General features: G+C 43.9%; 1 protein-coding gene across 1 annotated transcript in view; it reads left to right on the forward strand.

The window, feature by feature from the left end:
- Positions 1-13,236: 13,236 nt before the first annotated feature.
- Positions 13,237-26,403, forward strand: part of LOC107219343 (iroquois-class homeodomain protein IRX-6) — a 58,875-nt gene continuing 45,708 nt past the window's right edge. Inside the window, exon 1 of the mRNA XM_046731374.1 lies at positions 13,237-14,885. Within this exon, the coding sequence (XP_046587330.1) occupies positions 14,847-14,885 (39 nt within the window). The 5' untranslated portion in view covers positions 13,237-14,846. The remainder of the gene's footprint in view (positions 14,886-26,403) is intronic.

Genomic DNA, 26,403 nt, shown 5'->3' on the forward strand with positions numbered 1-26,403 from the left:
TCGTCAGAGTTTGAAATCTTTACTTTAAGTTTTGCCGCAAAAATTCGGAATTTGGCGCTTTCAGAACTTTTCAAAACTGGGAATTTCAACTTCGCCCCCTTCAATTTCCGCATCGTATATTTCCGCTGAGAAGATGATTCCTAATCACAGCTAATCTTACCCACTTCGTCCACACAAGCAATATATTTGCTTGGAATAAAATCCGCCTAAATAACTGACAAATTTATTCAATTCAATACACCTGTAATTTCATTGGCTTGAATGTCGTTATATCCAGCGACTGTAATAAATATCTTCTTACTATAGTTTGTTTTAATACTTAACACCTTTCTGGCAAATAAATATCTGTCAATTTCATTGAGTATTAAATTAACTACGAATATACTTGTTTCATTCAACAAATTTGAATTATTTTAATAGCTTTCACCACATCACATTGAATTCACTCCGACCGTATTAAAGTGGACTTAATTTATCCGTAACATACCAACATATATTAGGCAAAACGAACCTGATTAGTCACATCAGCAACAGTAGATAAACAAAATTACTTATTCTAAAAGTATCGCTGTTTCATCCGTGATGAGCCGATTTGTGCGACCTTCTCACATTTGAAGCGATGTTATTTTCCACTTTTATTAAAAATCAACCCTTTAGCCTTTACCTTGTAAAATTTTCCGCGCTTCCTTCTCGTCACCTCCTCTTCTCCGCAGCTTTTCCCTAATTTTTCTGCAAAGGTCACGGAACGAGGAGGCGAGGACCGGATGTTCCGAGGCACGAATACCGCATGCGAAATACATGCTTTTTCCGACGCTGACACGCCCGCCTACCCGTCTCTAATGTCTAACGAATGGTCCCCCCCGATAAATTCATAAGCCGAGCAAAACATGCTTCGCGAGATGCAGAACACGCCGCTGTTCTCTGCAGTGTGGAACATTAAAACCGAATCTACGTGTTTAGGAGGCGTATTTTTTGTGCACGGTTTTCGCCCCGTTCGGATACGCGCCGGTCTACTTAGGCATATACGCGTATTTCTCCCGCGGGGACATCGAAAACGTTTTTAATCCTCTTCGGGGGGTGAAAAAAGCAAGTTGTCAGATTTGCGTGCCGCATATCCCAGGGATTTTTGGGGAAAAAATGACGTTGGATATTTTTTTTAATTTATCGTTTTAGCTATACTCGCGAATCTTTTGTACGTGGGAAATTTTGGAAACCTTCGTGATTTCAATTTCAAAACAGGGAAAGAATTTTGAATTCAATTTTGTGGAGGGAAATTCGGGACAAGGACTGCGTACCTACACGTGGAAGAGAGTTAAATTCAAGTTCTCGATTTAATGCGCGAGCTAAACTTTCTCGTGGAAATACCAAGTCGCACGGTTTTGCACAACTCTGAGTAAAGTAATATCTAGAATCTGGATTCCATACGTCTGGTGGAAACCAGTCTTGCTCCTGTGTTACATGTCTAAGTATACTTAATTTAGTTTTCAACGAGTTTAACTCGCCCAGCCCACGCAAACGCTGTTGCATGTATTTTGAGATGGCAAAGTCTGCAAAAGTCGCAAGTTTGTTGAACAAATTAGACATTCTTCGCGGCATCTCATCGAATTATATTACGGAAGAATATCATGATTGAAGTTATTCTAAAACCATTAGGTCAAGACAGAGCCAATTTCAAAACTGGGTTCACGGATTTACCTGGAAATATGACATTCGACAAAAACTGCGAGACGAAAGTTTGAAGATTTAATCTCGTTAGCTAGTCATCTATTCAACATATGACTAAACACTAGAAAAGGGAACTGTTGGATCTAAGGAAATCGTTTTCTCAATAATATGTTCCTTCGCTGATATAGTTTATTAATTAGTTTTTCTACAGTTTATTCTAAAATAGAAGTTAAAATCATTTTACAGTATTCGTAATCATTTCACTGGCAATATCTCCTCCCTTGCTGCCTGTGAACTGTCGATAACTTAAGGTTTTAAGTTCGGTTATCACGTATGAGGAAAAAGAGAGAATCTAGTGGTACTAGTCGGGGTTTTCAAACTCTTGAAAGCAACTTACAATGATTTACAATAGTATAATTGTGTATTCGTAGACTAGTAACGATAATTTGTTTTCTTACGTAAATAGACGTAAAGTTTTATCCAAAATTAGACTGGTATTAACATATTTGTAATTTTTTTTTTTTTTGCAATTTATTGATACCAGTAATTTAAAAATGTTGAAACTACAACAGGTAAAATCCTATAAAGGTAACATTATTATCTATAAACTGTACATAAACTGCCATGATATCTTACATTGAATTTAAAAACTAATAACACACTTATCATACTACTTAATACTATTCAACACTAGATAAAATTTCATGAGTACAACATTTATTAAATTTATTGCTGAAGCTAATAAATAAAACGTTATACCTTTGGTAAATCTTTTTTATTTTAATAATGTCTTTAGCAACAATCAAAGTTTTAAGTTCGTTAACCAGGCTATTGAATACTTTAATAGCTATAGTTTTACTTATTCTAGGTGATCGTATACCCTTTTATCCAGTTTCACGCTCCTTTTTTAAAAAAATAGAATTTTTTCGGTTTTCATAGTGATACGATGTAGATTCCAGTATAAATAACTGCGTTATATCTAATGGATTATTATTTCTCAGCGTAAAGTCTATGTTTATAATTCATATTATTCTAGTTTGGATTCAGTGCACAAGGTTTAGTAAATTTTTGCCTACTCTCGCGTATATCACCCAGCAATTGTACCTATAAGTATAATCATAACTTGGGTAAATAATTTTTTTCAGTAATATAGACTACTTTTCGCTCTGTTTCAGGGAGGCGAGCGGCTCAAAATTACCAGTGAAAACGCGTCGAGCGATACATCGAAATGTCTGCAGGATAGCCGGTACTCGAGTTACGCGTTTCTCGGCCAGTGCGACGCAATCTGCATCGGAATAATATTAAAACCGAATCACTACGGTGTCCGTGTCCGATTCCAAGCAGTAAAGTCAGTTATGTGTGGGTAAATTCGCGTGATGTACACCGTTCAGGTCTCTCGGCGTCGCGACGCGTTCCGTCCAATAATTCTTAATTACTATACGGAGCTGCGGAGGCGCGTAAGGCATAAAGTACGAGTTGGCGACGCTGGACGCGATGCCATATTTCTTTTCGGTACAAAACTCGTGTAGTCGTTTATTCGAAAATAAACACTTGGACGCTAATTATCATACGGTACCGCGATTATTCCGGATTATTATTATACCGGTATATATATTTACGGTGCGCGAGTTTTGAGTTATAACTATGCGACGCTCCGTTCGCCCGACGGTCATGCATCGTTTGGTAAAGCCTCGATTTTAATCTCAGACTTGCGATAAATCGTTATCCTGTATAAATCAGTAAATTTGACTCGCGATGTGCAATCGGGCTGAATCCTTGACGAAAATCTATCGTGAAATCCAAGTTTCGAAACAGCCCTCGGTATTACGTATCGCATACATTGTACCATCGACGTTTGTGTTTTTTTTTTTTTTTGTTCATTTTTCGCTTTAAAGTTCTAATCTACCGAATTTTCTACATCTTACCGTGAGATTCAGCACGTAATTATTTTATCTGATTCTCATCGTGTCACGGTAATAACGACAACGATTGTTCGTTAATGGATTAGTTTTTCTGTTTGTTTGTTTTTTTTTTTTACCCTTCGCGTATTTTCTTTGTCGGTGATAAACAGGTGCCCGGGCTACAAGCGACAAGATCTCCGAGCGATAGACTTACGATTTTCGAGTGCGGATGGAACTCGATAAGAAGGGATAAGATGCAGTTGGAACTTTGAGAGTTTCACATCGTTTTATTACAATTATAATAGCGACACTGTGGAATATATGCATATCCTCTGAATAAATGCATCGAGGTGCGACTGGGTTGAAGGGAGGGGGAGGGGGTGGTGAGCGAGAGAGACGAGAGCCACAGGTTGGATTGTCCCGAGGGAATTCACTTACGGTGACAGGCTTGGTGTGCCCCAGAGCTGACAATCTTCCAATTAGCGCGAAGTAGTTGTGCCTGCGTATATAGCCAGACACGTGGAGAGAAGCGCCAGCGGATCCGCCCGCGCCGTCGGACAATAACGAGTAATTGGAGATCCTGCCTCGCAAGGAGCAGCCCGTCGCACTTAGCGCCTGACAATATCCTCCCTCGTGTCAATCCCGATTGTTGCGTGTATATGTATATATGTATGTATGTATGATATTCACTGACAAATCACGGAATTGTGTGTATATTAATTTTCTTACACGCGTGACAGTCGGTAAAATATGCCAGACACGAGCCGGAGCTTTTCTCGTATACAAGATCGAGGGTTTGAGCTTTCGGCGGGTGTTTATCGAAGTTGAAATTCGAGGCGAAGAAGACAAAACTTCAGATAGTTGGACGGTATTCTGACCTGCAACCCTCTTGACGAGCTTCCGTACCTAACCCGCCGTAACCAACCCTAAGTCGTAATTATATTATTGCAGATAAAAAAGATTCGACGTCGGATAAAAGATGCTCGGCATTTGAACGCGGCATGAAAATTGTTGCGGTTTACGGTTTGATCCGCTGGCTTCAGGGGGGCAGCACAGGACTGCCGTCGAGAGTTGAATTAAAAGGAGCGAGCGAGGCTCTCGGAGGGAGACGGAGGATCCATCGGAAGGGGGGGAAGGCGGGAACTCACAAATACCCGTGTACATCGGTTGGCCACGGAAAGCTCAGGCGAGGAAGCAGATACTTTGTTTCGAGAAGTGTTGGTGCAGCGGGGGGTGGAGGTGGGAGGTGGCTCGAGGCGTTTAATGATTCCAGGGAAATAATGAAACATGACTAGGTATCGGAAAGAGGCGGACCTTGCGGTTCTCCGTAGACCATGCACCAGGCGACACTGCGTACCGCACGGTATAAGAAGAAGGTAATAAGATCGAGGGAGGAGGACTTTAGAGCGCCGAATGAGGCCAGGGGAGGAGGGCTCGCCATCTAATGAGGCTCCCGAGAGAAAGGAGGTTGTGCTCTGGACTGGACCCAGGGATTCATCAGCGGGGATTGGCCGTGGCTCGGATCTCGAACGGCCCGATTGGCCCCCCGGTACTCGGGCCAGGTGAGAAAAAGGCCGAAGACTGGAACGCGTCCGATCGGCCAAGGCGAGGGTGGCGAGGGTAGGTGACGCGTACGGCGTAATCACGCCGCGGCCATCCTCGTCAACGGGGACCACGCCACTCCTCCTCATCCTCCTCCTCCTTATTCTTCTTCTTCTTCTTCTTCTTGCTCGCGCCTAAGTCACGGTACCCTCTACGTGTGGTGCTTCGCTTATACTCACCGCAGAGTGGAACTGCGGACTGTGATGGAGGATTCTTGCTGCTTTAGGGGTCGCGTTATACGGATTTACCGATGTGACAGACAGTGAAACCGCTCACGATTGCTCGGCACACACGCTATTCTATAGTCGTGAGTACGCCGATTGATGAAACAAGATATTTATGGAAGATGGGGGTAGTTGGAAAGTAGGTATGATGGTTCCGGATTGACAAATGTTGGATGGCATTATATAGTTTCAAGTTATTTTATGTCGATGACATTTTACAGAATGTTTGTTGTAGGTCGTTAGACAGTCTGTGAAAAATATTTTTATTGTTTACTATAATTAGCGGCATCAGTGAATACAGTTCGGTCCTGATTCACACCCTGGTGCCAAATGATGTAACTAGTGGCTTATAAAATACAAACCGATTATAGAATAGAATCAGGGAATGGTGGCACGTAGGCATTTTCTGTAACTGTAGGATTGCGTGATGGATCCTGTACCAACGCTGACAACGATTACTAATCCATTCGGAGTAAGGGTGGAACCATTGAAGAAAACTAGGTTACCATTTTATTACTACCAAACTGAGGAAATGGTACTTAATATGATGGTGTAATTTCTGTAAACTATGTCCCCACAGAGAGCTCGAAACTTAGTTTTTTGGGAATCGATTGCCGTCCATAATACGACTCTGTAGTCTGTGGCGACGCCATCAGAGTATCCAATCATTGTCGCACGATCAGTTATATCCACAAATTTCCACATCTGGAGGAGAATGACCTTTGGAAAGGTTTCCAAAGACGTGATCTTCAACCCTTATATTTGATGATTCGCCTCCACCTCAATATGTCGCAGTTTGAGCACGAACAAGTGCTCTTCTTTGCAATTTCACATCAATCCTATTTAAAGATATCAAAAATGGGACGAGATTGTGCTTCAATTCCAAATGAAGTGATAATGGTCGGTAGATCCGTTTCAACCTTGCGACGTTGAATCAATTATATACGTACATATCGCGCACGCACGTACGGATAAGTTTCGTGGAAATCAATCTAAAGATCGGAACAAATGTCGTGCGATACACGTTGTAGTTGGGAGTACAATCTGGTTTATGTATACAACCGATTGATAACGGACAGATCGTTTGGGGAAAAATTTCGTAGACCAAGCTTCTGGGTGCTCTGTTAACTTTTGTTGACTATTTGACTATTGACAATGTTTCAAGTAACGCATAAAATTTTTCAATTCCTTTTCCTTTTCAGAACTCGCGTACGTTCCGTCCTTGCAGTCCGAGTAATTATCGCTATCAGCCGCTCCGTTCCCAGGGGCATGGTGTACGTACGTTAGTGATACCGCGCGCCTGCCTTGCGTTAATGTTAATTGTACCTTTGCACGTAACCGGCTCATACTACCACGAAAAGTTTCTAAAACCAGCGGACCGGGGTAATTCGTTCTCCGTCTGTGATCGATGCCTGCACTGTTCTGGTATAAATACGTACGCTCTACCCTCTGCGCGGGGTAACTCGGTTACCGGGAGCCCTTTCACCCCGAGTAAAGTCACTTTCAGAACCTATGTCAGATATCGGGAATACTTACCAAGGGGTGCAGTGAATTGGCACGATGAAAGGATCGAATCTGCGGTGATGAGCAGTGATTTAGTCCGAGAATGAAACAGCGGGTGATTCGTTTTCTCGGCAAGACGGAAGGGAGGGGGGTATTTATTCGTTGGAAGCGATAACCTGCGATGGAAACCATTGGGTCCAAACGTATTCACAGATCTTAGACAGAGGGCACCGCCGATCTCGCCACCGAGACGACTCGACGTGTACCTACATTGGTGAATGTAAGCATCTACGCGTTCAGTGGTATAAGCAATAAAAAAAGCTTCGCCCGGGTTTTGAGGTGTAAGTATATTATATCAGTCGGCGCGATAAGGCGATCATCAAATACGAACGTGCAGCTCTGGGTCCTGTACATAAATATAGATATCCGGGGAACATGCGAAGCGAGGTCAAGATGGCGGCGCTAGTCGCGAGGCTGGATCGCTCGGATTACCCCTTTATCGATTTTGGCTTTGAGCAAAATCGCCGCGCGTAACGAACGTTCTCGATCTATGAATCGATCGGGCAGCGAAAGACTCTTGGACGCGTTATTGAGTTTTAGGGCGAATGGCGCATCCAGTCGGCGTCGTCGGTTCGGCGCAGGGACGCGGCCTCGTCAACTCGCATCTCGTCAGTCGGCGTCGGCGTCTCTTCAGATCAAACGGAGCGGGGAAGAAGGGGCGAGATTCTCGGGGAGCCGGCCGGAGTGAAGGGATGGAAATCTCACGCTTCGGTTAATTAATGAACGCCGAAGCGGGGCTCGATCGCCTTTTTCTAGTGCGATATACCGCCAGCACCGGATCGGACACTTCCTTTCGACGACCACGAGACGCTGAATTCGATCTTTCATGTTGCCGCGTCCCGTTGCTTCAAGATATTTGTTACCGAGATGTTTCGGCTGTTCGTCACAACTCGTCGTTTACTTGTCTTACTAACACAAGGTACCTTATCCCTCATGATGCCCGTTTATCCGTCAAATCATCAAGGACGCGCTTCATGGTTCTCAGTGTGAATAGTTATCGATAGTGTGTCCATCAGCAGAGTGTTTTTGCACCCTCCTAAATATATATAGATGAACTTCGGAAATTAGCCGATTGCCCTTTCGGGTAGGTACAAAAAATCTTTTCATCCATTCAACACCAAGGTTACAAAATGATACGCGAAAATCTAAACTGGTTTACTATACTTCTATTTCAGGAATGATAAGAGACCAAAAAAAAGAAAAAAAAAAGTAGCAACGGTTGAGTCAAGTGGTGGTGTGACCATCGGCGCGACTCGATGGTATCTTTAGATTTCAATGAGTCTTATCGGCGCACCAAGGACGCCAATGTATCGAGTGATTTGTGTATCGAGCGCTGACTCGAAGGTGAAAGAGCAGCTGTGGAAGGGGAGGTGAATAGATACGATAAATCTGAGAAGTATAATAACGGATGAGATTCGGTTTCAATATGCGTAGTAGATGCAGTCCAGATCAGCATCTTGGAAAAGTCTGTGCGTTATTAAATTGGCGAGTAATCAGGGGCCGGATCGTTGAGCAACAATCAGTGTCAAATCGACACGAGCGACTCGCTCTCCCAACATATCTCGTAATAATAGACGACGATAGTAACAACCTGATTGAGCTGTTCTGTTCGAACCTCTTATCGAACCGCGGCTTGGCGCTTTGAAGATAATAGGACAGGTTCGGCATGCGTATCGAACCGATCTGAGTACATATTTAATTTGGACAGAGGCGTAGCTACGGATAGTTTGGATTGGTGAGCAAGCACACCTTTTCACTCTCCTAACGCGTACCTACATCGCGACGGGAAATCGGGAGAAAATAAATAGTTCGCCAATGATTCTTCCCTGACGATCCGTCGGCGCTAGCTGTATTTCCAACTCTTGTCATATCAGCCGAGGTACCGTGATTGGTGTACGCCAGGCGGGTAAATTAGGGATACGTAGACATACCAGCGGCGAAAATCCGGCGGTGTAAACGTGGCGACAACAACTTGATACACGCTCGGTGGTGCCGAGTTACATGCGGGGTGTATTAATTATATTAATTACCCCGAGGGTCTTAATATATACTTGGGTGTAATTTATGGAAGCATATAACCAGCCGGGTGGAGCCGCGACTTCCCCATCCCCTATCAATCCGCCGAGATTAATCACTCAAGTTTACCCCTTTACCTTACGCCTTAACTTCGTGCCTTACACGCACCTCCTCCGTCCACTTCACTCCGTATAAACCAACCCCTTTCTTGGCCCACTTCGTTTCTAACATGGGAGAGTTGATTTATGAGCCGCCCCGGTTATATCGCTAACGTCATGACTGCGGGCACTCAGGGGAAGAACAATGCGTCGAAGATGAGTATCGAAGCTAGCTGATATCGGTGCATGTACCTTCGCTTTGGAGGAGTCGAAAAATGCTTTCTTGCGGAATGAGCTTTTTCAAGCGGAAAGAAAGTTGAGGAAAATCCTGAATAATTGTTTACAGGGATTGAAATAGTTACTGTCTTATTCAGTAACGGCAATATAATAAAAGTCTAGATTGTTATTATTAGGCTTATCAACTCATACCAGTTACGAATTACGGGTTTTACTCATTTGGTACAACGATGAAAAACACTGAAGTTTTTCAGCAATCGAGGTGACTTCGTATTTGCAGCTAGAACGATAACAGATTTTGTACCACCAGCCGTGCGGAAGAATGACTTCAAGATGAAGAATAATTAAGAAACCGCGACGTTCGACGTAACGTACGTGAAAACACGAGCGATAAACCGTGATCATGAACCTTGTTGAAGTGCAGATGCCTGCACTAGTTGGCAGTCGAACTTGCCCTACTCTCGGCTGTACGTGTGCGTTTAGTAATACCTACTTCCGACGTGTAAGGTGCGCGAGTTGGCGAATGTGTGAGAGGGTTGAAAAGAAACAAAAGCGCAGTCGCAGGCGCAGACTCAGTGTGGCGCGAAGCGCGGCTGAAAGTGACGGAAGTTCAAACAAACTCTGGATTCTCACACAATCTTTTCAACAGCTTTCATCAAACGATTCTTCCCAAAAATAATACCAGATATCCACACAGTCTCTAACATGAACCTACTTTCTCACTGGTATTCGGTAAACTCCGTTGAGCGATGTTCAATCGAACGAATACTCCAAAGTGGACCCAAGAAGACTCGGAATTGGGAAGGCATTTGCATAAAACAAAAAAATGTTTAAAAAATGGTGCGCAATCGTGCTGACGGTGACGGTCGGTAGCGCACTCTGTCGAAAGCACCTCGAACCTCTTCGTGAACAGTAACGAAAGCACCTCTTCTCGGTCGCTCCTCCGAATTATTAAAAACGTCTCACTCCGGCTGACCTGTCGAATCGCCGTCACACGCATGTGTATTCAAAGTCAGAGGAGCAGTGGCGCACACAACCTGACAATGAGACTCCGCTTCCCCTGACCCCCCTCGGTCGACGAAGGTCCAACGACACCCCCACCAAACCAACGTGCCCCCACCACTGGTGCCAACCCACCGCCCATCCCCACCCGTCGACGCGACGGTGCCAACGAGGTTTTAACGATCAACTATGTCGACCCGTGCTGCCACCTGCGAGACTCTTTATTCCAGCGCGTGCTGTGGCCATGGGAGTGACTTACTCCCCCGACTGGTTGATTCTCGTCACATCTATACGATTAGTCATTGTTTCTCAGATGACGATGCGTCGTACTTCGAGCTATAAGAGATTCGGAATATCGGGAATATTTTTTTAATGGTTGGTAGGTATATACTTCGCAGAGCTTCGTGGTCGCCGGGGGTGGTGGTAGAATTTTTTCTCAGTACGTACACCGATATTCTATACAATAATTGCTAGAAAAGCGTACCTTGTAAATAAACGTGTATAGTCGTTATTTTGGTCGAATTGCAGGTACAGTACACAGAGTATATCATATCGCTGTACAAACCTGTGAGAAATTGCAACTGATCGTTATGCAGATTCGGTATATCGGCATGTACCTCGTCTATGGTTTTCGGCAAGCCACAAGTACTCACCGCCATATGTATGATACTCGGGTATAGACGTATAGCGATACGGTGTAGCTATCATCGCACCGTCGGGAGTTATACACATGGTACATAGCGGGGGCCCCGTGTAGCTACACGTAGCATACGCGAACGAGGCTTGGTGGATACGATACACCGTCGTAACACGAGCGTCGAGTTGGTACCGAGGTTGGAGTTTAACACGAGCGGGGTATAAGCGTGTGTATGTAACGGGTTGGTGTTAACAAACGGGACACCGATGTTTCACATCTCGGTGAGTTCCGTCTCGAGTTCCTCGCCTCCTAGCAAGGATCCATCCGTGTGTATTCGTGTCTCGCCATCCGGCAGCGTATATACGCGGGAGTGTAAGCACGTCCCTCGAAAGGGAATCGCGCGACCGAACGGCGGCTCGGAGGAGGGAGAGTTACTCCTCATCGTCAAGGGTGCGGGGGGAGGGGCGCGAGGGGGCGGGGCGAGGCAAACTTTGTCCGCGCCCACGGAGGGGAAAAAACGCTGAAAACCGAACCTACGAACGGAGAGGAGGGGGGACCGCGAAAGAATCACAGTTCGAGGAAGGGGGGGAAGGGAGGAGAAAAGGGAACCCCGATTATTTATCCGTTCGGTCCCGAGTTCGTCGGTTCGTTTGTCATCCCCTCTCTCCCCTCCCCCCCCCCGTTCCCCTTTCTCCCTTCAACCATACGCGCCGCTGCTAGGTGAAAGAAAAGGAAATAATAATAACAACGATAAATCGCTAAGGAAAGGGAGTGAGGGGGGGGGGGGGCGGCGGGGGGGGAGAGGATATCACACATCAGGGGGTGCAGGCGAGAGATCTTCCCGCCGCTTCTCTCCCTCCACCGCCAGACCAGCTCCGCGACCCATCGGAAGGAGAAAAATAGCGCTTACGTTTCGCAGCCCGACTGTTTTTCAACCCCACCGTCGGGCAAATTCCCCTTACCGCCCCCGCGGAAACGTTGATCGCTCGTCGGACAAGCGAACGCGAACCTGGGCACGATAGCGAAAGAACTGCGCAACACTTTTTCACGGCGTTGTTGAAAGTGTCGACTTCTGCGCTACCGTACCTACCTTATACCTCTCACCTTCCTACCTACCCGCCGTCGGTGTCTCCGTCGCTTTTGCCACTGGATCCGCGTTTCTCTCTCTGTACAAACGTTCTCGAATCGCCGCCTCTCCCGACACCCGCGGACCCGCACCACCAGGGCTCGCCCACCGCTTGCCGCCTAACTGCGACCCCGCGTGTTATTTAGTGACTCCGAAGTCTTTGTCGCATTCGCACCCATCCCGGGATCGCTATTCGTACATACTGCACATCCAAGCACGCCGCTTCCGGTACACGCGAGCGTCTACAAGGATTTATTTTTGACAAACGCACATTTGCTTTCGCCGGTCTTTAACTTCGGGAATCACCGACGAACTTATAACTAGTAGGTTCAAACATTGTGGAAAGTAATTAATTTCTTCCCTCAGCGAAAACAGAGGAATAACATAGAGAAAAGTTGCGATAAACCACCGCGAACGCAGCTAAAATAAATTAGTGGTTCGTGCGCCTCGTCGTCATTTTCGTCGTCACTGCAGGAGCTGCGAGAGCACACGCACCGTCGGCGGCAATCATACGTTTTGCTCGAAGGTGGGAGGGTGGGGTGAGTGGGTCGTGGGTAGTCAAGTGTCGGAGGCGCGGGGGATCGAGAAACGCGGCGGGGGCGAGAGGGGAAAGGATTTGTCGGAGTGTGCGGTCGTGTCCGAGAGGCGAGAGGTTCGTCGTAGGTGGGAGGTGTCGCGTTTGTCGGCGAGAAGTAGGAGGAGGTAGGGGCGGGGGCGGGTGGCGGTGGAGGATGAAGCGGGGGGACACCGACGGTGTACAAACTACCGGCAAGAAGTCAGAGGCGGCAAGGAAGCAGCGCCGCCGAGGTTGAAACTCGGCTCGGCTATACGTCGAACTAAAATTGTCGTGTAGTTTTTCCCCCACCATTCGTCGCGCGTCCCGAACCGACAACTGCATCCCCACCGCCGCCTCGCTCAAAACGAAACTGAACGAAGAGGGAAGAAGATCGGCTCGACTCAGCGCGGCACCAGCTGCATCACCGGCAGCAGCAGCAGCAGCAGCAGCAGCAGCAACAACAACAGCACCTCGCCGTCGAAGCTGCCGCTCGCTCGCTGAGCTTCGCGTCAGTTCCCGAGACCGCGCGAGGTTCGTCCGACGATAAGAAGAGGAGGATCGGGTGGGGTGGGGCGGGTGGGGTGGCTTGGCGACCCTCGTCCATATTTCACCGCCGCACGTTAGCCAGCGCTAACCGTCGGAGGCTGACGAGTCGGAGTCGCACCGTCGGCTCGAGGCTACCTGCTCGCCACCCGACGACCCATCTACTCCTGCACGCCGCGTCGAGGGACGGGATATATCGCTCGGGACAGCGGAGGTGGCACCGACCCCCCACCACCGGGGGCGAAACGCTGAGGCCCCTCCTACCGGACGAGGAGGAGGGAAAGGCCGAGCGGCCGTTTCGCGCTCTCGCTTTATCGGATTCTCTCGCTCGCTTCGTCGGGGGTGGGGAAAAATCGCCCCCTTTTGAGGAAGAAAAGAACCACGGCGACAACTGCCCTCCGACAGCGCGACCTGGCCACTACCACCGTGACACCACCGCCGCGCACTGTGGGGACGAGAACGAGAAAGAGGAGAGAGAGGAGAGAGCTGAAAGGTGGGCAAGAAGCTCGCTCGCCGCTCGCTCCTGCAGGTTCCACCGCCTCGCCGTAACCTTACGTCGAACGTCACCCGGTGCTCCGGAGTTACGCTACACCGCACTACCTGCCTATCTTGTCCCGAGTCCGGCGACACGCGTGGCGGTAGCACGGGACGCACGGGACGCACGGGACGCACGGGACGCTCAGCAGCCGTGCCACCGCTAGGCTCTCTGCGACGGAGAGAAAGAGAGCGAGAGAGAGAGGGAGAGGGAGAGAGAAAGAGAGAGAGAGGAGAGCGCTAGCCACCCAGCCATCCATCGCGGCTCGCACCTCAGCCACCGGTGCAAGCACATCGGTGCCCGCCGCCCTGCTCAACACCAATTCGACTCGGGACTCGCGTTAAAAGTGCCACCCGACTTACGCGCTCCACGAATCATCGCCTCCGGCCAGTTTATCCCCGGCAACGAACCACGCTTGGAGCAGCAGCCAGCCGCCCGGCCCCAACAGCTGGTCTGCACGTCAGTGCCGTTTCCACTGCTGCGAGCGGTCGTCGATTAGGGTGGAGATAAAAAGATCGGTTTCTCGTTGTTTCTTTGTTTATTTTTTTTTCACTGTTTTTTGGTTTTCGTTTTTCTAATCAAGTGCCACCGTGCGTTTGTTACACGCAACGCCTAGCGAAGGGACGGATGCTTTTATCCGAGTTCGTACAGTGATCGACGCAGTGCAGTTTGTACAGTGAACTTCAATGTTTGACACGATGACACAGTTTTTGAGAATTTTATCGTCGCCGATCACGGTTCGGATGTGAATGTTGACAAATTGTACGAGCGGCGAAACTTGGCCGACCGCAGATACACGATGACGTATTGACAGTGTCCGTTTTTTGGATCAATCCGAGAGGTGCGTCGCAACCTTGTGCATTTTCGTCAATTCGTCAAAGAGTCTACGTACTTACACGTACATACCTATACATATATTTATATATATATATACGTATACAGAAAACAAAGGTGCAACGTTCTTATTATTACGTATACAAGGTGGAAAAACGGGGGGTTGGTTACCGCAGTGTGTGAAGTGTGATTAATACTCATATATCTATAATCAGTGGACTGTGCAATGACGACCGCGAAGTGAAAAAAGAATGACGCTAGCCTAGCGGAGTTTCACTACTTACGGCCCATAGTCGGCCGACACAACATGTCACAGTTCTCCTTCAGAGGATCACCCAATTTGCAGGTGAGTCAGAGTGACTTGGTTATGCACCGCGAGCACGCGTAGTTTCACCATGCATAGGTATGTATGTATACCACCCCCGGCCAATGCGCACGCACGTGACTCACCTTCGGACCCCCGAATGATCGGACCAATTTACAACGGTTCAATCGTAGTCGGGACGATCGTTCCCTCGAGTCGTGAAGCTCGAAGCTTGCGAAAATTTATGAGAAATCGGATAAAGTTTCGTCGGACAAATCTTGATCCGGTCCACTTTCAATTCCTTACGAACGTACCGATCCTAGAAATCGTCCTTCTTCTCCAGGGCTTCGCTGCCAGACAATCTCCAACGCCACGTGATCACACCCACACAAAATATTATGGTGCAGGTGCGAGCGAGATGCAGAATGCATGCTGCGGAGTGCAGGAGGCGCGAAACAAGCCGGAAATTCGATGAACAACGATCGTTATTCGACCTGTCACTCGAGGGTTGACTTTTAGTGAGTTTCGTTTATCCGGCATAATTTTCGAGGAATTTCCACATTTCGTATTATTTAACGGATTATTAATGATCTTTTTTCTATAAAAAAAAAAAAAAAAACAAAAAAAAAAACGAACCAATTTTACTGTCAATAGTTGCGAATAAGAATTAGCAGCTTCGGTGTACTTGGTATGATTAGGACAAATTTATTTTACATCGGAGTTGAGGGCAAAAGAATCGAAAGCTAAGTGAAGTTCGTATTCGTGATTTGCTTATCCGGTACACAGTTTTGGGTTCATTTTCTGTTAACCTGAATTCGGCGAATGACGGTTATTAAACTGGAAGCTTATGTTGGAATTACCGGGGGTTACATGGAAGATAAAAAAAGCTCTGATCGTCGCTATTACATCGAGATTCGCCCGAAGTGCATTTCTGCGAAAAGCGACGATCGAGGGAAACAGTTTCATCGAATTTGCTTAATGGTAGGCCTAAATTGTAGGAATTCAGTGTCGCACGTGCACGCAATGCGTCGAAGCGCATCTTAAGCACGCTCATGCGATCTTTCAGCCACTCGATTGGCGCATGAGGCTGAAGTTAGTAACGTTAACGTAACCAAATACCAGGAAAAAATGATTATTTCTCAATTTTCAAATCACTTTCAAGGAGTTGGTTTTTCAACATAAGAGTATGTCACTAAAATTTGGACATTGCTAAGGGTGCGAGTGACGATTTTTCCTAAACATGCGTCGTTGAAGTAACGTTGCTAACTTCATCCTCATTTTGTGAATACTAGACAACTATCTTGTACTCTAGTCTCGTACATTCTGCTACAGTTTGGAACAAACGGACTTCTGTCGGACTTTATTGTGCACCTGCGAATCATTCCAATGTGGGAAGTTTAGGGTGTAACAGTATTGAAAATTTTTCCTTGTTATCTTAAAAATATAATAGCTTGTAGACTTTCTCGTCGTATCTATAGAAAGCTTGTTGTTTATGCAACATGCCCAACATACTTTCCCTGGACGCGACGATATCTAGTCATTAAATGTGTATCATAAATTCACGCTTTTATCATCGAGAGACTCGGTGGTGTCTCGTATTCTGGAGTGTTATAACGAGGAGGAAAAAAAATTCCAACCTCGTAACGCCGCCGTAGTTCTTCACGACAAAGTCTAGGGATCAGGTCATCGGTTTCCAATTGCGACATTTATAATTGATATGCATCATGCTTGCGGCGGTCGAAAAATCTATTCCCACTTTTAGTTCTGACCTATACGGCTCTCCAAGTGTTCTTACAGTCAATTCGTCAGTGTTCCTCCAAATCGCTGTTCTACATACAGTTCCTTAAATTCGTCTCACCGACTTTATCTCACGGAAATAATGATTGAGCGACGCCTGATTCGCGTCACCGACGAATTCGGAGATCGGGAAAAGAGAAAAAGACCGATGCTTGTCGGAAATTTCTGTCTAATCAACAACTTGGCAAATCGAGTCATTCCCTATCCCAGAGCTTCAGGAGGGATGGAAAGCGAGCACTGAGAAATTTTTAGTTCCGCTTACCGCTAAGTCTTGAACTATTTTCATTTTTTACCGGAATCGAAAAATATAGTTCCAGGTACAAAATGAAAGTTAGTTTTCTAGCTGTTACCGGAAACTCTAGTATCCGTTGCTATTCTTTCTCATTACGATCACTGTTGCTATATTTTCTTGTAACTGTTGCGGATATTTGTAATCCCAACGATATTCAAACAGTTTTTTTTAACGATACCTCTGTATAACAAATGAAATTTTTCTCAGTGAGGGAAGGAGCGAGTGAGTTATAGTTATGGGTTATACACGCGTTTCAAATTGGACGTGGAGATTACAGTTTATCTGTCATCAGTCCGGCTCGAGATGATATACAGAGATTGCGCCAACGCATCACACGTGCGTGCGTGATGTCGAGCCGAGAGGCTGCAGCAGCGGTGAGTAAGGAACCAGAGCCAACGAACAGCTGGGTTGTTGATGTCGAAAGTTGCATTCGAAGATGAATAATTGAAGCCTGTGCATGCGATGAAAATTTCAGGGTCGTAACAGCGTATCTTAATCGACGATAAACGGCGTCGATGCCTACAATTACGTTTTTCGTGTAATCTGCAACGCTTCTGCTCCGCACTGGTCGATTCATTTTCAAATAATAGAATCACGCATTCGTTGTAAAAAAAAAAAAAAAAAAAAAATCGTGTGGAATTTGCAGTGAATTCTTTATATTACAGTGCAATTGAAACGGAGGATACTTCATATTCTGTATACGGATAAATTAATTCGAAAGTTGCAAAATGGTGACCTTTTTCAATGTTTCGTTACGTAAACGTTGCGAACCTCAACCTCGGATAAAATTTGTTCAAATTTATACAACAGACACGCATTACCGGGTAGTTACACCGAAACAACTTCAGTCTCAGTTGTAAAAAGTCTTTTTTTCGTGCAAGAGGTTGAAAATTCTAGGTTAAAGTCCACTTTCGAAAATCAACTGCGATTCGATTACTCGGCATGTAGGTTAATTACGTAAATAGATTAGGCATCGGTATTTAGACTCTGGATGAAAAGAAATATGACGCAGTTATATGCCAAAAAAATTTATGTGCAATTACTGAAAAATATGCGACATAAATTTATTGTACGTAAAGTCCAATAAAGTCGAGAATTTCGTTTGTAACATTACCAAAGTATAAGTGTGTAGTAAATTCATGCGTTTCTTAATTTCAAAATTTTTCAATGAAAACAATATAAAATTGAAATAAGTTAATTATTGGTACACTCTTACATCGATATTAAGTAGTAAATATTCTTTTATTGCTGTATACACACGGGTCACATTTGTTTATATACGTATAAATTGTAAAAATATATGAACGTGGTATATAAATGCTTTTTATACCTTTATACTTCTTATTAGCAGAAAAGCATTTCTTCAATTTCGAATATCGTATTTGAAATGGTACAAACAGTATTTGAAAAAGAATGTAAAAACAGATTTTTCAACACCCGCTGTTGAAATTATTCCTCAACTATTTTGCTGGCTCGAATTTGGAAACACCCACGACGATACATGTAACTCTACCGAATTAAGGAGTTATAAAAAGCATCGCTCGTCATCCACTTGGCAATTATAAACCGGACGTATGGATTCTTGACTTTGCGTTAAAAGATATTGGATAAAATTCGAAATAATAAGAAACTGGTGTTTCGTCTATTTTACTTTTTTTCGATTCCGATAATCGTTCACGAAACTCTGTATTTGTACAGAAAGCCGTTTCGAACGGTTGACGAATGTAAATGAGAATCGAAGAAACGTGTCTTACAATAATCGACACTCGCGTTGAAAAAGCGTTGTAGCTCGTACGTACGTTTCTCATAATTTTTTTTTTCGCCCAATTTTTTCCATTTTTCCCCCCCTCGAAATTTTATTTATTTGCCAGAACGACGGCGACTACGGCCGATCAGAGTCGGTCGATCAACAATTTCCTTGTGTGTAATTGAAAGTTAACCCGCGTACGACACTCAAGTACGTACGAGCAGCGTTCTAACACGCATTTTCCATTACCGCAGACGGTACGGGAGACAATTTTGTGTGCGCTTAGTTGCTACCCTGCACATCGGTGTTACACATGCTTGTTGCCCGGGAATTTCTGTAACGCTCGTATCGTCCCCGAGCATGATATTATACGTTATTGCAAGTGTTTCGAAATAGCACCAATTCGGGGAGAGTTTGTGTCCCCGAGTTTACACGCCGCTCTACGAGACTGCCGCAAGCGGTTTAATCGCTTCGCTTTATAACGGTCCAATTAAAAGCCGAGAATCGAATTTTAATCATAACCACGGCGACCGACGCGGGCCTTGATTTTCTCTTCAATTATGTCATTTCTTTCCTCAACGATACGTCGCCTTGTTATTTTTTTATTATTGTCACTGATATACTCTTCGTGTTAAAATTCAATTTCAATTAATAACGGGGTGCAGAGATGTATATTTTCGATTGTAACGTCGAGTGTTATATCCCTGATAAAATTTCGCTTGTTGTAAAACGTTTCAAAACAAGCCTTCTCAATATAGAACAGTTTCGATCTAAAACACGAGATAAAAAAATTTTAAAGAAAAAGAAAAAAAAAATAGATAACACATATTAGATATCTACTTCTTGTTTTTTCATGACAGGTATTAGATGTTAACAGGACGTTTTTTTTTTTCTGTCACAAGAAAACTTGTACTCGCATAAGAAATATCCCGGAATTTTTCACGCTTTAAAATTTATCGCAAAAATAACAGACGGTCCGGTAATTTTAGTCGTTTTACATTTCTTTTTTTTTCTTTTTTATTAATTCTGTTTCTTACATGCGACTCGATTGGTTGAGGAGTTTCTTTTACGTTTGAAAATGAACATATACATATAAGCAATTATTTAACCCTCCGTCGGCCAATGTGGTTTTTTATCGACGTTTCCGGTCAACGTGGACGAATTTTCCCTGGTCTCTTATTCCTCCACTTGGGGCTTTTTGTAAATTTTCAAAAAATTCAGGAAATCAGTTTTAGGTCCCTACTTGGTATTCCAATAGCTCGCGTGACGAAACTTTCTATTTGTTAATTTGTAGAAATTGTTAAACAACGAAAAATTTGGCAAGAGGGTAAAACCGTAGATTTTGATTTATAATAAACCCGTACAAGGATCGAGAGATTAAAACACGTGATGTAAATTTCTCGTGTTTTATTACAGGGTGGCCGCTAGTCATGGAATTCTAACATCCTGGAATAGTCGGGAAAGTGTCAGGGTATTTGCAGTAATTCAGGGAATCGTTTGCTATACTTTTTTTTCGTACAAATACGTCCCAAAATTTATTTTAAGCTTTAGATAAATTAGATCGAATACAATTTTTTATAACCACCGCTGGAAGCTTCTCTTCAAACTTTGAATATTCCTAAATATTACCTTACAAACTAGTATGCGGATCGGCTGGATCGTAAAAAACAAAAAATTATATGGAAAATACGTATATTTTTTTCAATTTGTTATAACCAATTTATTCGAATTGGTTAGTGAAAATTATAAGATTTTTCACTGGAAAGCCGGTAAAATTGAGCACTGAGCAAAATTTCATTTCTTACAGTAACTGTAAAAATTCACTAAGACAGGTATCGTTAAAAAAAATGTTTGAATATTGTTGGAATGACGAAAAACGAGGTACGTCTAACCATTTTGCGCTATTGTCGATCCGTTTTTGGTAATTGCAATGCAAAATCAGTTTGTTCGGTCTACTCTACTTTTTTAATTAAACAAGGCTTTAACGTCAATTTATCGTTGCACAGGCATTAAATTTTTGCAACAATTACAAGAAAGTATAGTAACAGTGATCGTAACGAGAAAGAATAGTAACGGATACTAGACTTTCCGGTAACAGCTAGAAAACTAATTTTCATTTTTTACCTAGAACTATATTTTTCGATTGTGGTAAAAACTGAAAATAGTTAAGGACCGAGCGGTAACCGGAACTAAAAATTTCTCTCAGGTAGGAAATTTCGTGACGGAGATTTAGCGGCCACCCCGTCAATACACGCCGCGATCAATTCATTCGGAATTATGAATGGCATATCGCAGTCCGTGGGTTGCGGAATGCGCGAACCTAGTCGTCTAAAGTGGTTTGGTGTCATTGTGTGGGTTCCTGCAACAACTTACACGCTCAACTACCAACGAGCCGCTGATAGTATTTAGCAATTTGCAATTGCGCAGGCTACGCATGCAGTGAGACGTTACACGCACACATTCGCACTATTCGCACAGCGTTACGTTATCGCGGAGGGAGTGCGAAGAAATCCGCGAAGGCGGTCGCTGAGTCGGCTGCGCTGAGTCAGATCCGCTGGCGCGAAAATACGTGCGTGCCTGCGTGAAACGCGCTGCGCTTTGTGCGTGACCGACGTGACGCGCCTTCTGACCCAAAAGGGTCGTCGAATTTGGCGCGAAAATTAACCCCGGATTGCCGATTTACAGCGCACTTGTGCAATGGAAGTTCGAACATGGTATTCTCATCGTGTTCGAGTTGGTAACGTTATCGTAACGATTTAAGATGAGGAAAAAGCGTGATTTCGCAATTTTGGAACTTTTTTAAATTCAGTAAATCGTAATAGAATGAAATTTACTAATTTTTCGCTGTCTTACAATTAGTTTCTTCAAAATCATTGTAAAAATAGGAAAATAGTGATATTTTTCTCAACCTTTCGTTACGATAACATTACTAACTTCGATCTTGTATATTCTCAAGCCTGCTACACTAACTATAGCTTCTCTATTTGAATTTTACGGAACATCCATAATCGATTTAGATTGAAAAATTTTATTCACTGTCTGTTTTATGGTGCAAAATTTACGGAAATTTTGACGGGAATTTTAGCGTGGAATGTATTCCAAAGTTCTTTTTATTCCTGTATCGAATTGCCATGGGTTTTTGTTCCATCGAAGAAAGGATTTGTATAATTTATCGAATCAATGAAAAGCTAACGTATCAGTCATGTTGTCGAATTAACACTTCTGTTTTTACTGAAACATGGCATGTGAAATACTCCGTTGAAAAACATACCGCAGTAACATCACGATAAAAAAAAAAGTGGCGATGAAAATATAAAAAAATTAGAAAATAAAAACGGTTCATTCATAACAATTATAGGTAAGTTGGGAATTTTCAGCAGCGCTGTAAAATCTGGTTTCTAGAATTTCAACTTCGTCGTCAAGACTGACGATTCTTATATCTTGGTCTTCTATGCTTTACTTTTCACGTTTTGAAATCTTGTATAACTGATTGTGAAATACATTTTCGTTTTTGAACATTCGATATCGTCATTCTTCTGCATTTTTACTCCCTCGCGGTTTGTTGTTTATATATTTGTCATGCATCAAAACAATGGAAAAATACGTACACCCCCGTCAAAGTTTGCTTTCGTAATTTTGAGAGAAATAATAAGGATTTTATAGTTCTGATAGCACAACTGGGATTTCCCTGGAATTTTGTATATGCCATTATTATAGGTGCAGCAATACTAAATAGAGGAAAATTATTATTTGTCGAAGAAGTTTGATTTTCCAGCCAGGAGAATGCTACTTCTGAATTCAAGATAATTTATGATTTTATTCGTTTAGCTGATAAAAAAACCGGAACAAATATTTTGCATATTCTTGTCATTAACCTGAATTGCAATTGTATATATTATATTTCAAAATTTTAAAAAATCAATGGTTTTAATTATTCACCTGATAAAAATCATAAATTTTCTTTCTCTTAAAATTTGAAATAGCACTCTCCTGGCCGCAAAAGCAAACTTCTTCATCGGATTGAAGTTAGTAACGATACTGTAACGAAATATTGAAACTAGAATCGTTGTTTCAAACGGTTAGAATGACTTTAAAGGAGTTTAATTTCCAAAATTTGAATAGATTACTCAATTCGAGACGATCCTACAGTTTCAAAACAATGATTTTTCCTAAAATCGAATCGTTAATTCAACGTTACGAACTTCACTCTCTTAATTTTTCGACAAATAATATTAATTTTCCTTCCTTCCTCCCGTTTAGTATCGCTAAACCTATGATAATCACGTAAACAATTCCCGGTCCCAAAATCAGAGTAGACTAGCGTTATTCTTAATCCTGCACGCGGCGTTCCCGCCTTCAGGGGAAAACGGAGTTAGTGCATAAGCCACATGTGCGAAATGTAACAATGTTATAAATGTATCATCGTCTTCTGCACGCGCTGCAGGCGGTCCGGGGCCGCAGTACCGAGATTTCTTGCCTGTTTGTTGACGGTTGCGCGACTCCGAGCCGCACGGAGGACTTCCGGCACTCCAATTTCATCCTGCAAGCTCCCTTCGGGCCCCCGTTCCGTGCTGCTCAGCGACTGCTTGCGGGTCGAAAGCCAAGAGCCAAGCGCTGCGCGGTCAGCGTGGTGCGTATCAGAGGAGAATCCCAGCTCTCGACGTGCGAGTGGTCGAACCTTCTTGAGACGTATGTTATACACACATGTGCGCGCACATTTTCTTCCTTTTTCTTTACATTTTTTATCCCTCTTTTTTCTTCTTTGTCTTCGTTCCACTATCTTGGACAAGTCCGCCGGCTGGCTCTTGAACCGGCAAAAAACAATCGCTTTTGAGTCAAGGGCCTGGCTATTAGTCCGCGGTGAACTGACAATCAGCTAAGCCTTTCCAATATCTTTGGTTCAATGCTTGGATCGACTCGTTTCGACGAATTCAATCATTCTTTTTATATCCAAATTTCAACCGCCAGGAGCGCACGGTAGAATAGAAGAACCTGAGCCAAGTGTCGTGACCTGAATGAAAAAATAGTTAGGCCAAGGTCCGGCGGACAAGTTAGACACATTTGTGTACGAGACATCCTCTCTAAATAGCCACGTAATGAAGAAACGTAAGAGCCATTTACTAATTAATAAATATTATTCGTTGTGATGTGAATTCCTCGGACATTTTGTTTGGGTCAGACGGGCGAGTTGACCTCTTAAACATACCGCACGAGAATATATCGGCTAAAAAGTGGATCTCACCAAATGGTCGATCCAAAATGGCGGACGACAGAAATGTGAAATCGGAACTCTCGGCAGCGAAATTGCGTCAGACAGCTAAACTCTAAGCTCGGACGAATTCGGCGAATTCTGTCTAAAAATTCGCAAGTGACGCTAAAACGTAACGTGAGAAGGAAAAAGAAGCGGGCAGCTACGTGCTACGCATTGATATAAATGCAGACGTACCAACGTGTCGGGGTCCGGTAGCCGTTGAGCGTAAACACGTCTTTATACCCGTGCGCCAAATGCTAAAACGTTGCGCACACTGCGCACAGTCATTGGACATGCGACACATTGAACGATGCAACAATGAAGATAGGCGTAGGTACCTACGCGTTGCTCTCGGATTTCAATCCATACCGGATATGACTTTGTACTAACTGCTGATAAAAACCTGCAGTCGCTCCACCTTGTTCTTCTCTCTTATTCTTCGCTGATGAATACTACTCCCGTATAAATTATACTCGGAAATAGTCGTATCAAATGTTTCAGAGCTGCTGCACTTTGCGTTCTACCGTCATTCAAGCCGTTGTAATTATCCTCATTGTACAAGGATTGTTAACCTTCTTATTCTCTGCTCGCGTGCGTTGAAAGCTTAATTTTTATAGGAAAGTCAACGCAAAGTGAATGAAAACTATTTTATATAACCTGTCGTTATTTTGCCGGTAAATGCGAAATCGTAGTTTTATGTGCATTATATACTTGTAATATAGGTGTGTTTGTTACGTCGATGAGAATTTACTTTACGGAGAAAGTATAATAAACATTTTTTTAACCTTATCAAAGTCGTCAAACTTAAACCGTACACGTATAAAATAGAAGAAACCCGGTAAATTTTACACATCGTGTTAGAATATGAGGTTGAAGCTCGTAAGGTTAATGTAACGATGCTATTTCAGGAAAACTCGTTGATTTATTGTTTGAAATTATATGAAATTGACATGCTCGTATTTTGTAACGCAAACTTTCTCCGTCATTTTATAGTTTCCAAAATAGTTCATTTTTCAGTTCAGTGCTTCTCTCACGCGCGATAACGTTATTAACTTCAACTTCGTGATGAAATGGATCTCATAAGTTATTTCCTGAATGATAATGAATAATTATGACCAGAAGTAGTTGAAAACGCGCAGCAATGAGCAGAGAATAAAAAACTCGAAGCCGCGGTGGCACTTACGCGATTAGTTGGTCAAACAAAAACCTTAAAATATCTCCTAAAATTGATGATCCAGCTTACCGTAAGCGGCTCTCCGTATACTTCGAAACTCGTTTTCTATTCAGAAGTTTTTACGGGAAATCGGTGAGTGGCGTCGCTTCCTCTGAGGTCCCAAAAGAGAAAGAGAAAGAGAGAGAGAGAGAGAGTAGAGAGAGAAAGATAGAGAAAGAGTCAGGGAGCCGAAGCTCGGCGAAAAGCACAACGAATCTAGGGGGTCCATCAATCTGGCCTCGAGTAAATATTGACTCGGTCGGTACGGTAACCGGGTGGCTCACCCTGGTGTATTATTGGTGGTGATGGTGGTGGGGTGATGAGGCCCACCGCATCGGGGCCTCACTCACACTCTGCGCGCGCTTCGTGCGTGTGCATAATTCCCGAAGAAGGATCGATCGGGCCCCACTTGGTTCCGGGCCCGGGACACGCGTGACAAATGCCTCGAGGGCAAACACCGCTTATTCTTCCGTCTGTGTGCACAGATGACCCTGCGCGAACGGGGCCCAGGGCCCATTTCGCGGGATTATTAATCGATGTTGATGTTAGCGTAACGCTGGTTATAATGCCCCGTGTGTGACACCCGTTTCGGTACAGAATTTAGTTTGTCTACATGTGTATACTCGGGATGTTGGAGAAGAGAAAAAAAAGAAACGTTCCTTCTCAGGCTTCGGGGTGGAATTATTCAACGCTTTACCGGTTGTTCGTTTATTTGACAACGAAAATGCTCGGATTTTCCAAATGTCATGCATGCTGTACGCGGTATATAAATGCAACTGGAAAACATGATTGATCGACTATCGTGGGATTTTTATACCTCGATCTCATTCTCGAACCAATATTTTTTCCCCCTCTGCGTTTTCGGTTCTTCGCTAAAATCTGATCGCTGTCTGTTTTAACCTAGAACAAAACATCGTGAGAGATAAAATCTTTATCGAACTCTGTACACTACTTTTCGGTAGGTCTTAATGAAGGAATATTATAACACATTATGCAAATGATATTTATTACACCTGCGTGCCGGTATTGGAAAATATTATGCAACAATATTCAGAGACGGAAATGGGTGACAAAAAATGGAAGTGAAATAAACGTAAAGCTGTGGAAATAAGTTTCTCTGCAGTGGCCGGCTTCGTGAACTTCCCAGCAGCTGTTTTTCTAGAGACACAAGTTTTCAACGATCTGGCTTTTAACAGCTTGCTCTAAATCCTTAAATCGGCGTTGGAGGTTCTTAGATCCATGTGATAGTTTGGGTCAGGT

This window comes from Neodiprion lecontei, chromosome 2, assembly GCF_021901455.1.
Source record: "Neodiprion lecontei isolate iyNeoLeco1 chromosome 2, iyNeoLeco1.1, whole genome shotgun sequence".
NCBI classification, from domain to species: Eukaryota; Metazoa; Arthropoda; class Insecta; order Hymenoptera; family Diprionidae; genus Neodiprion; species Neodiprion lecontei.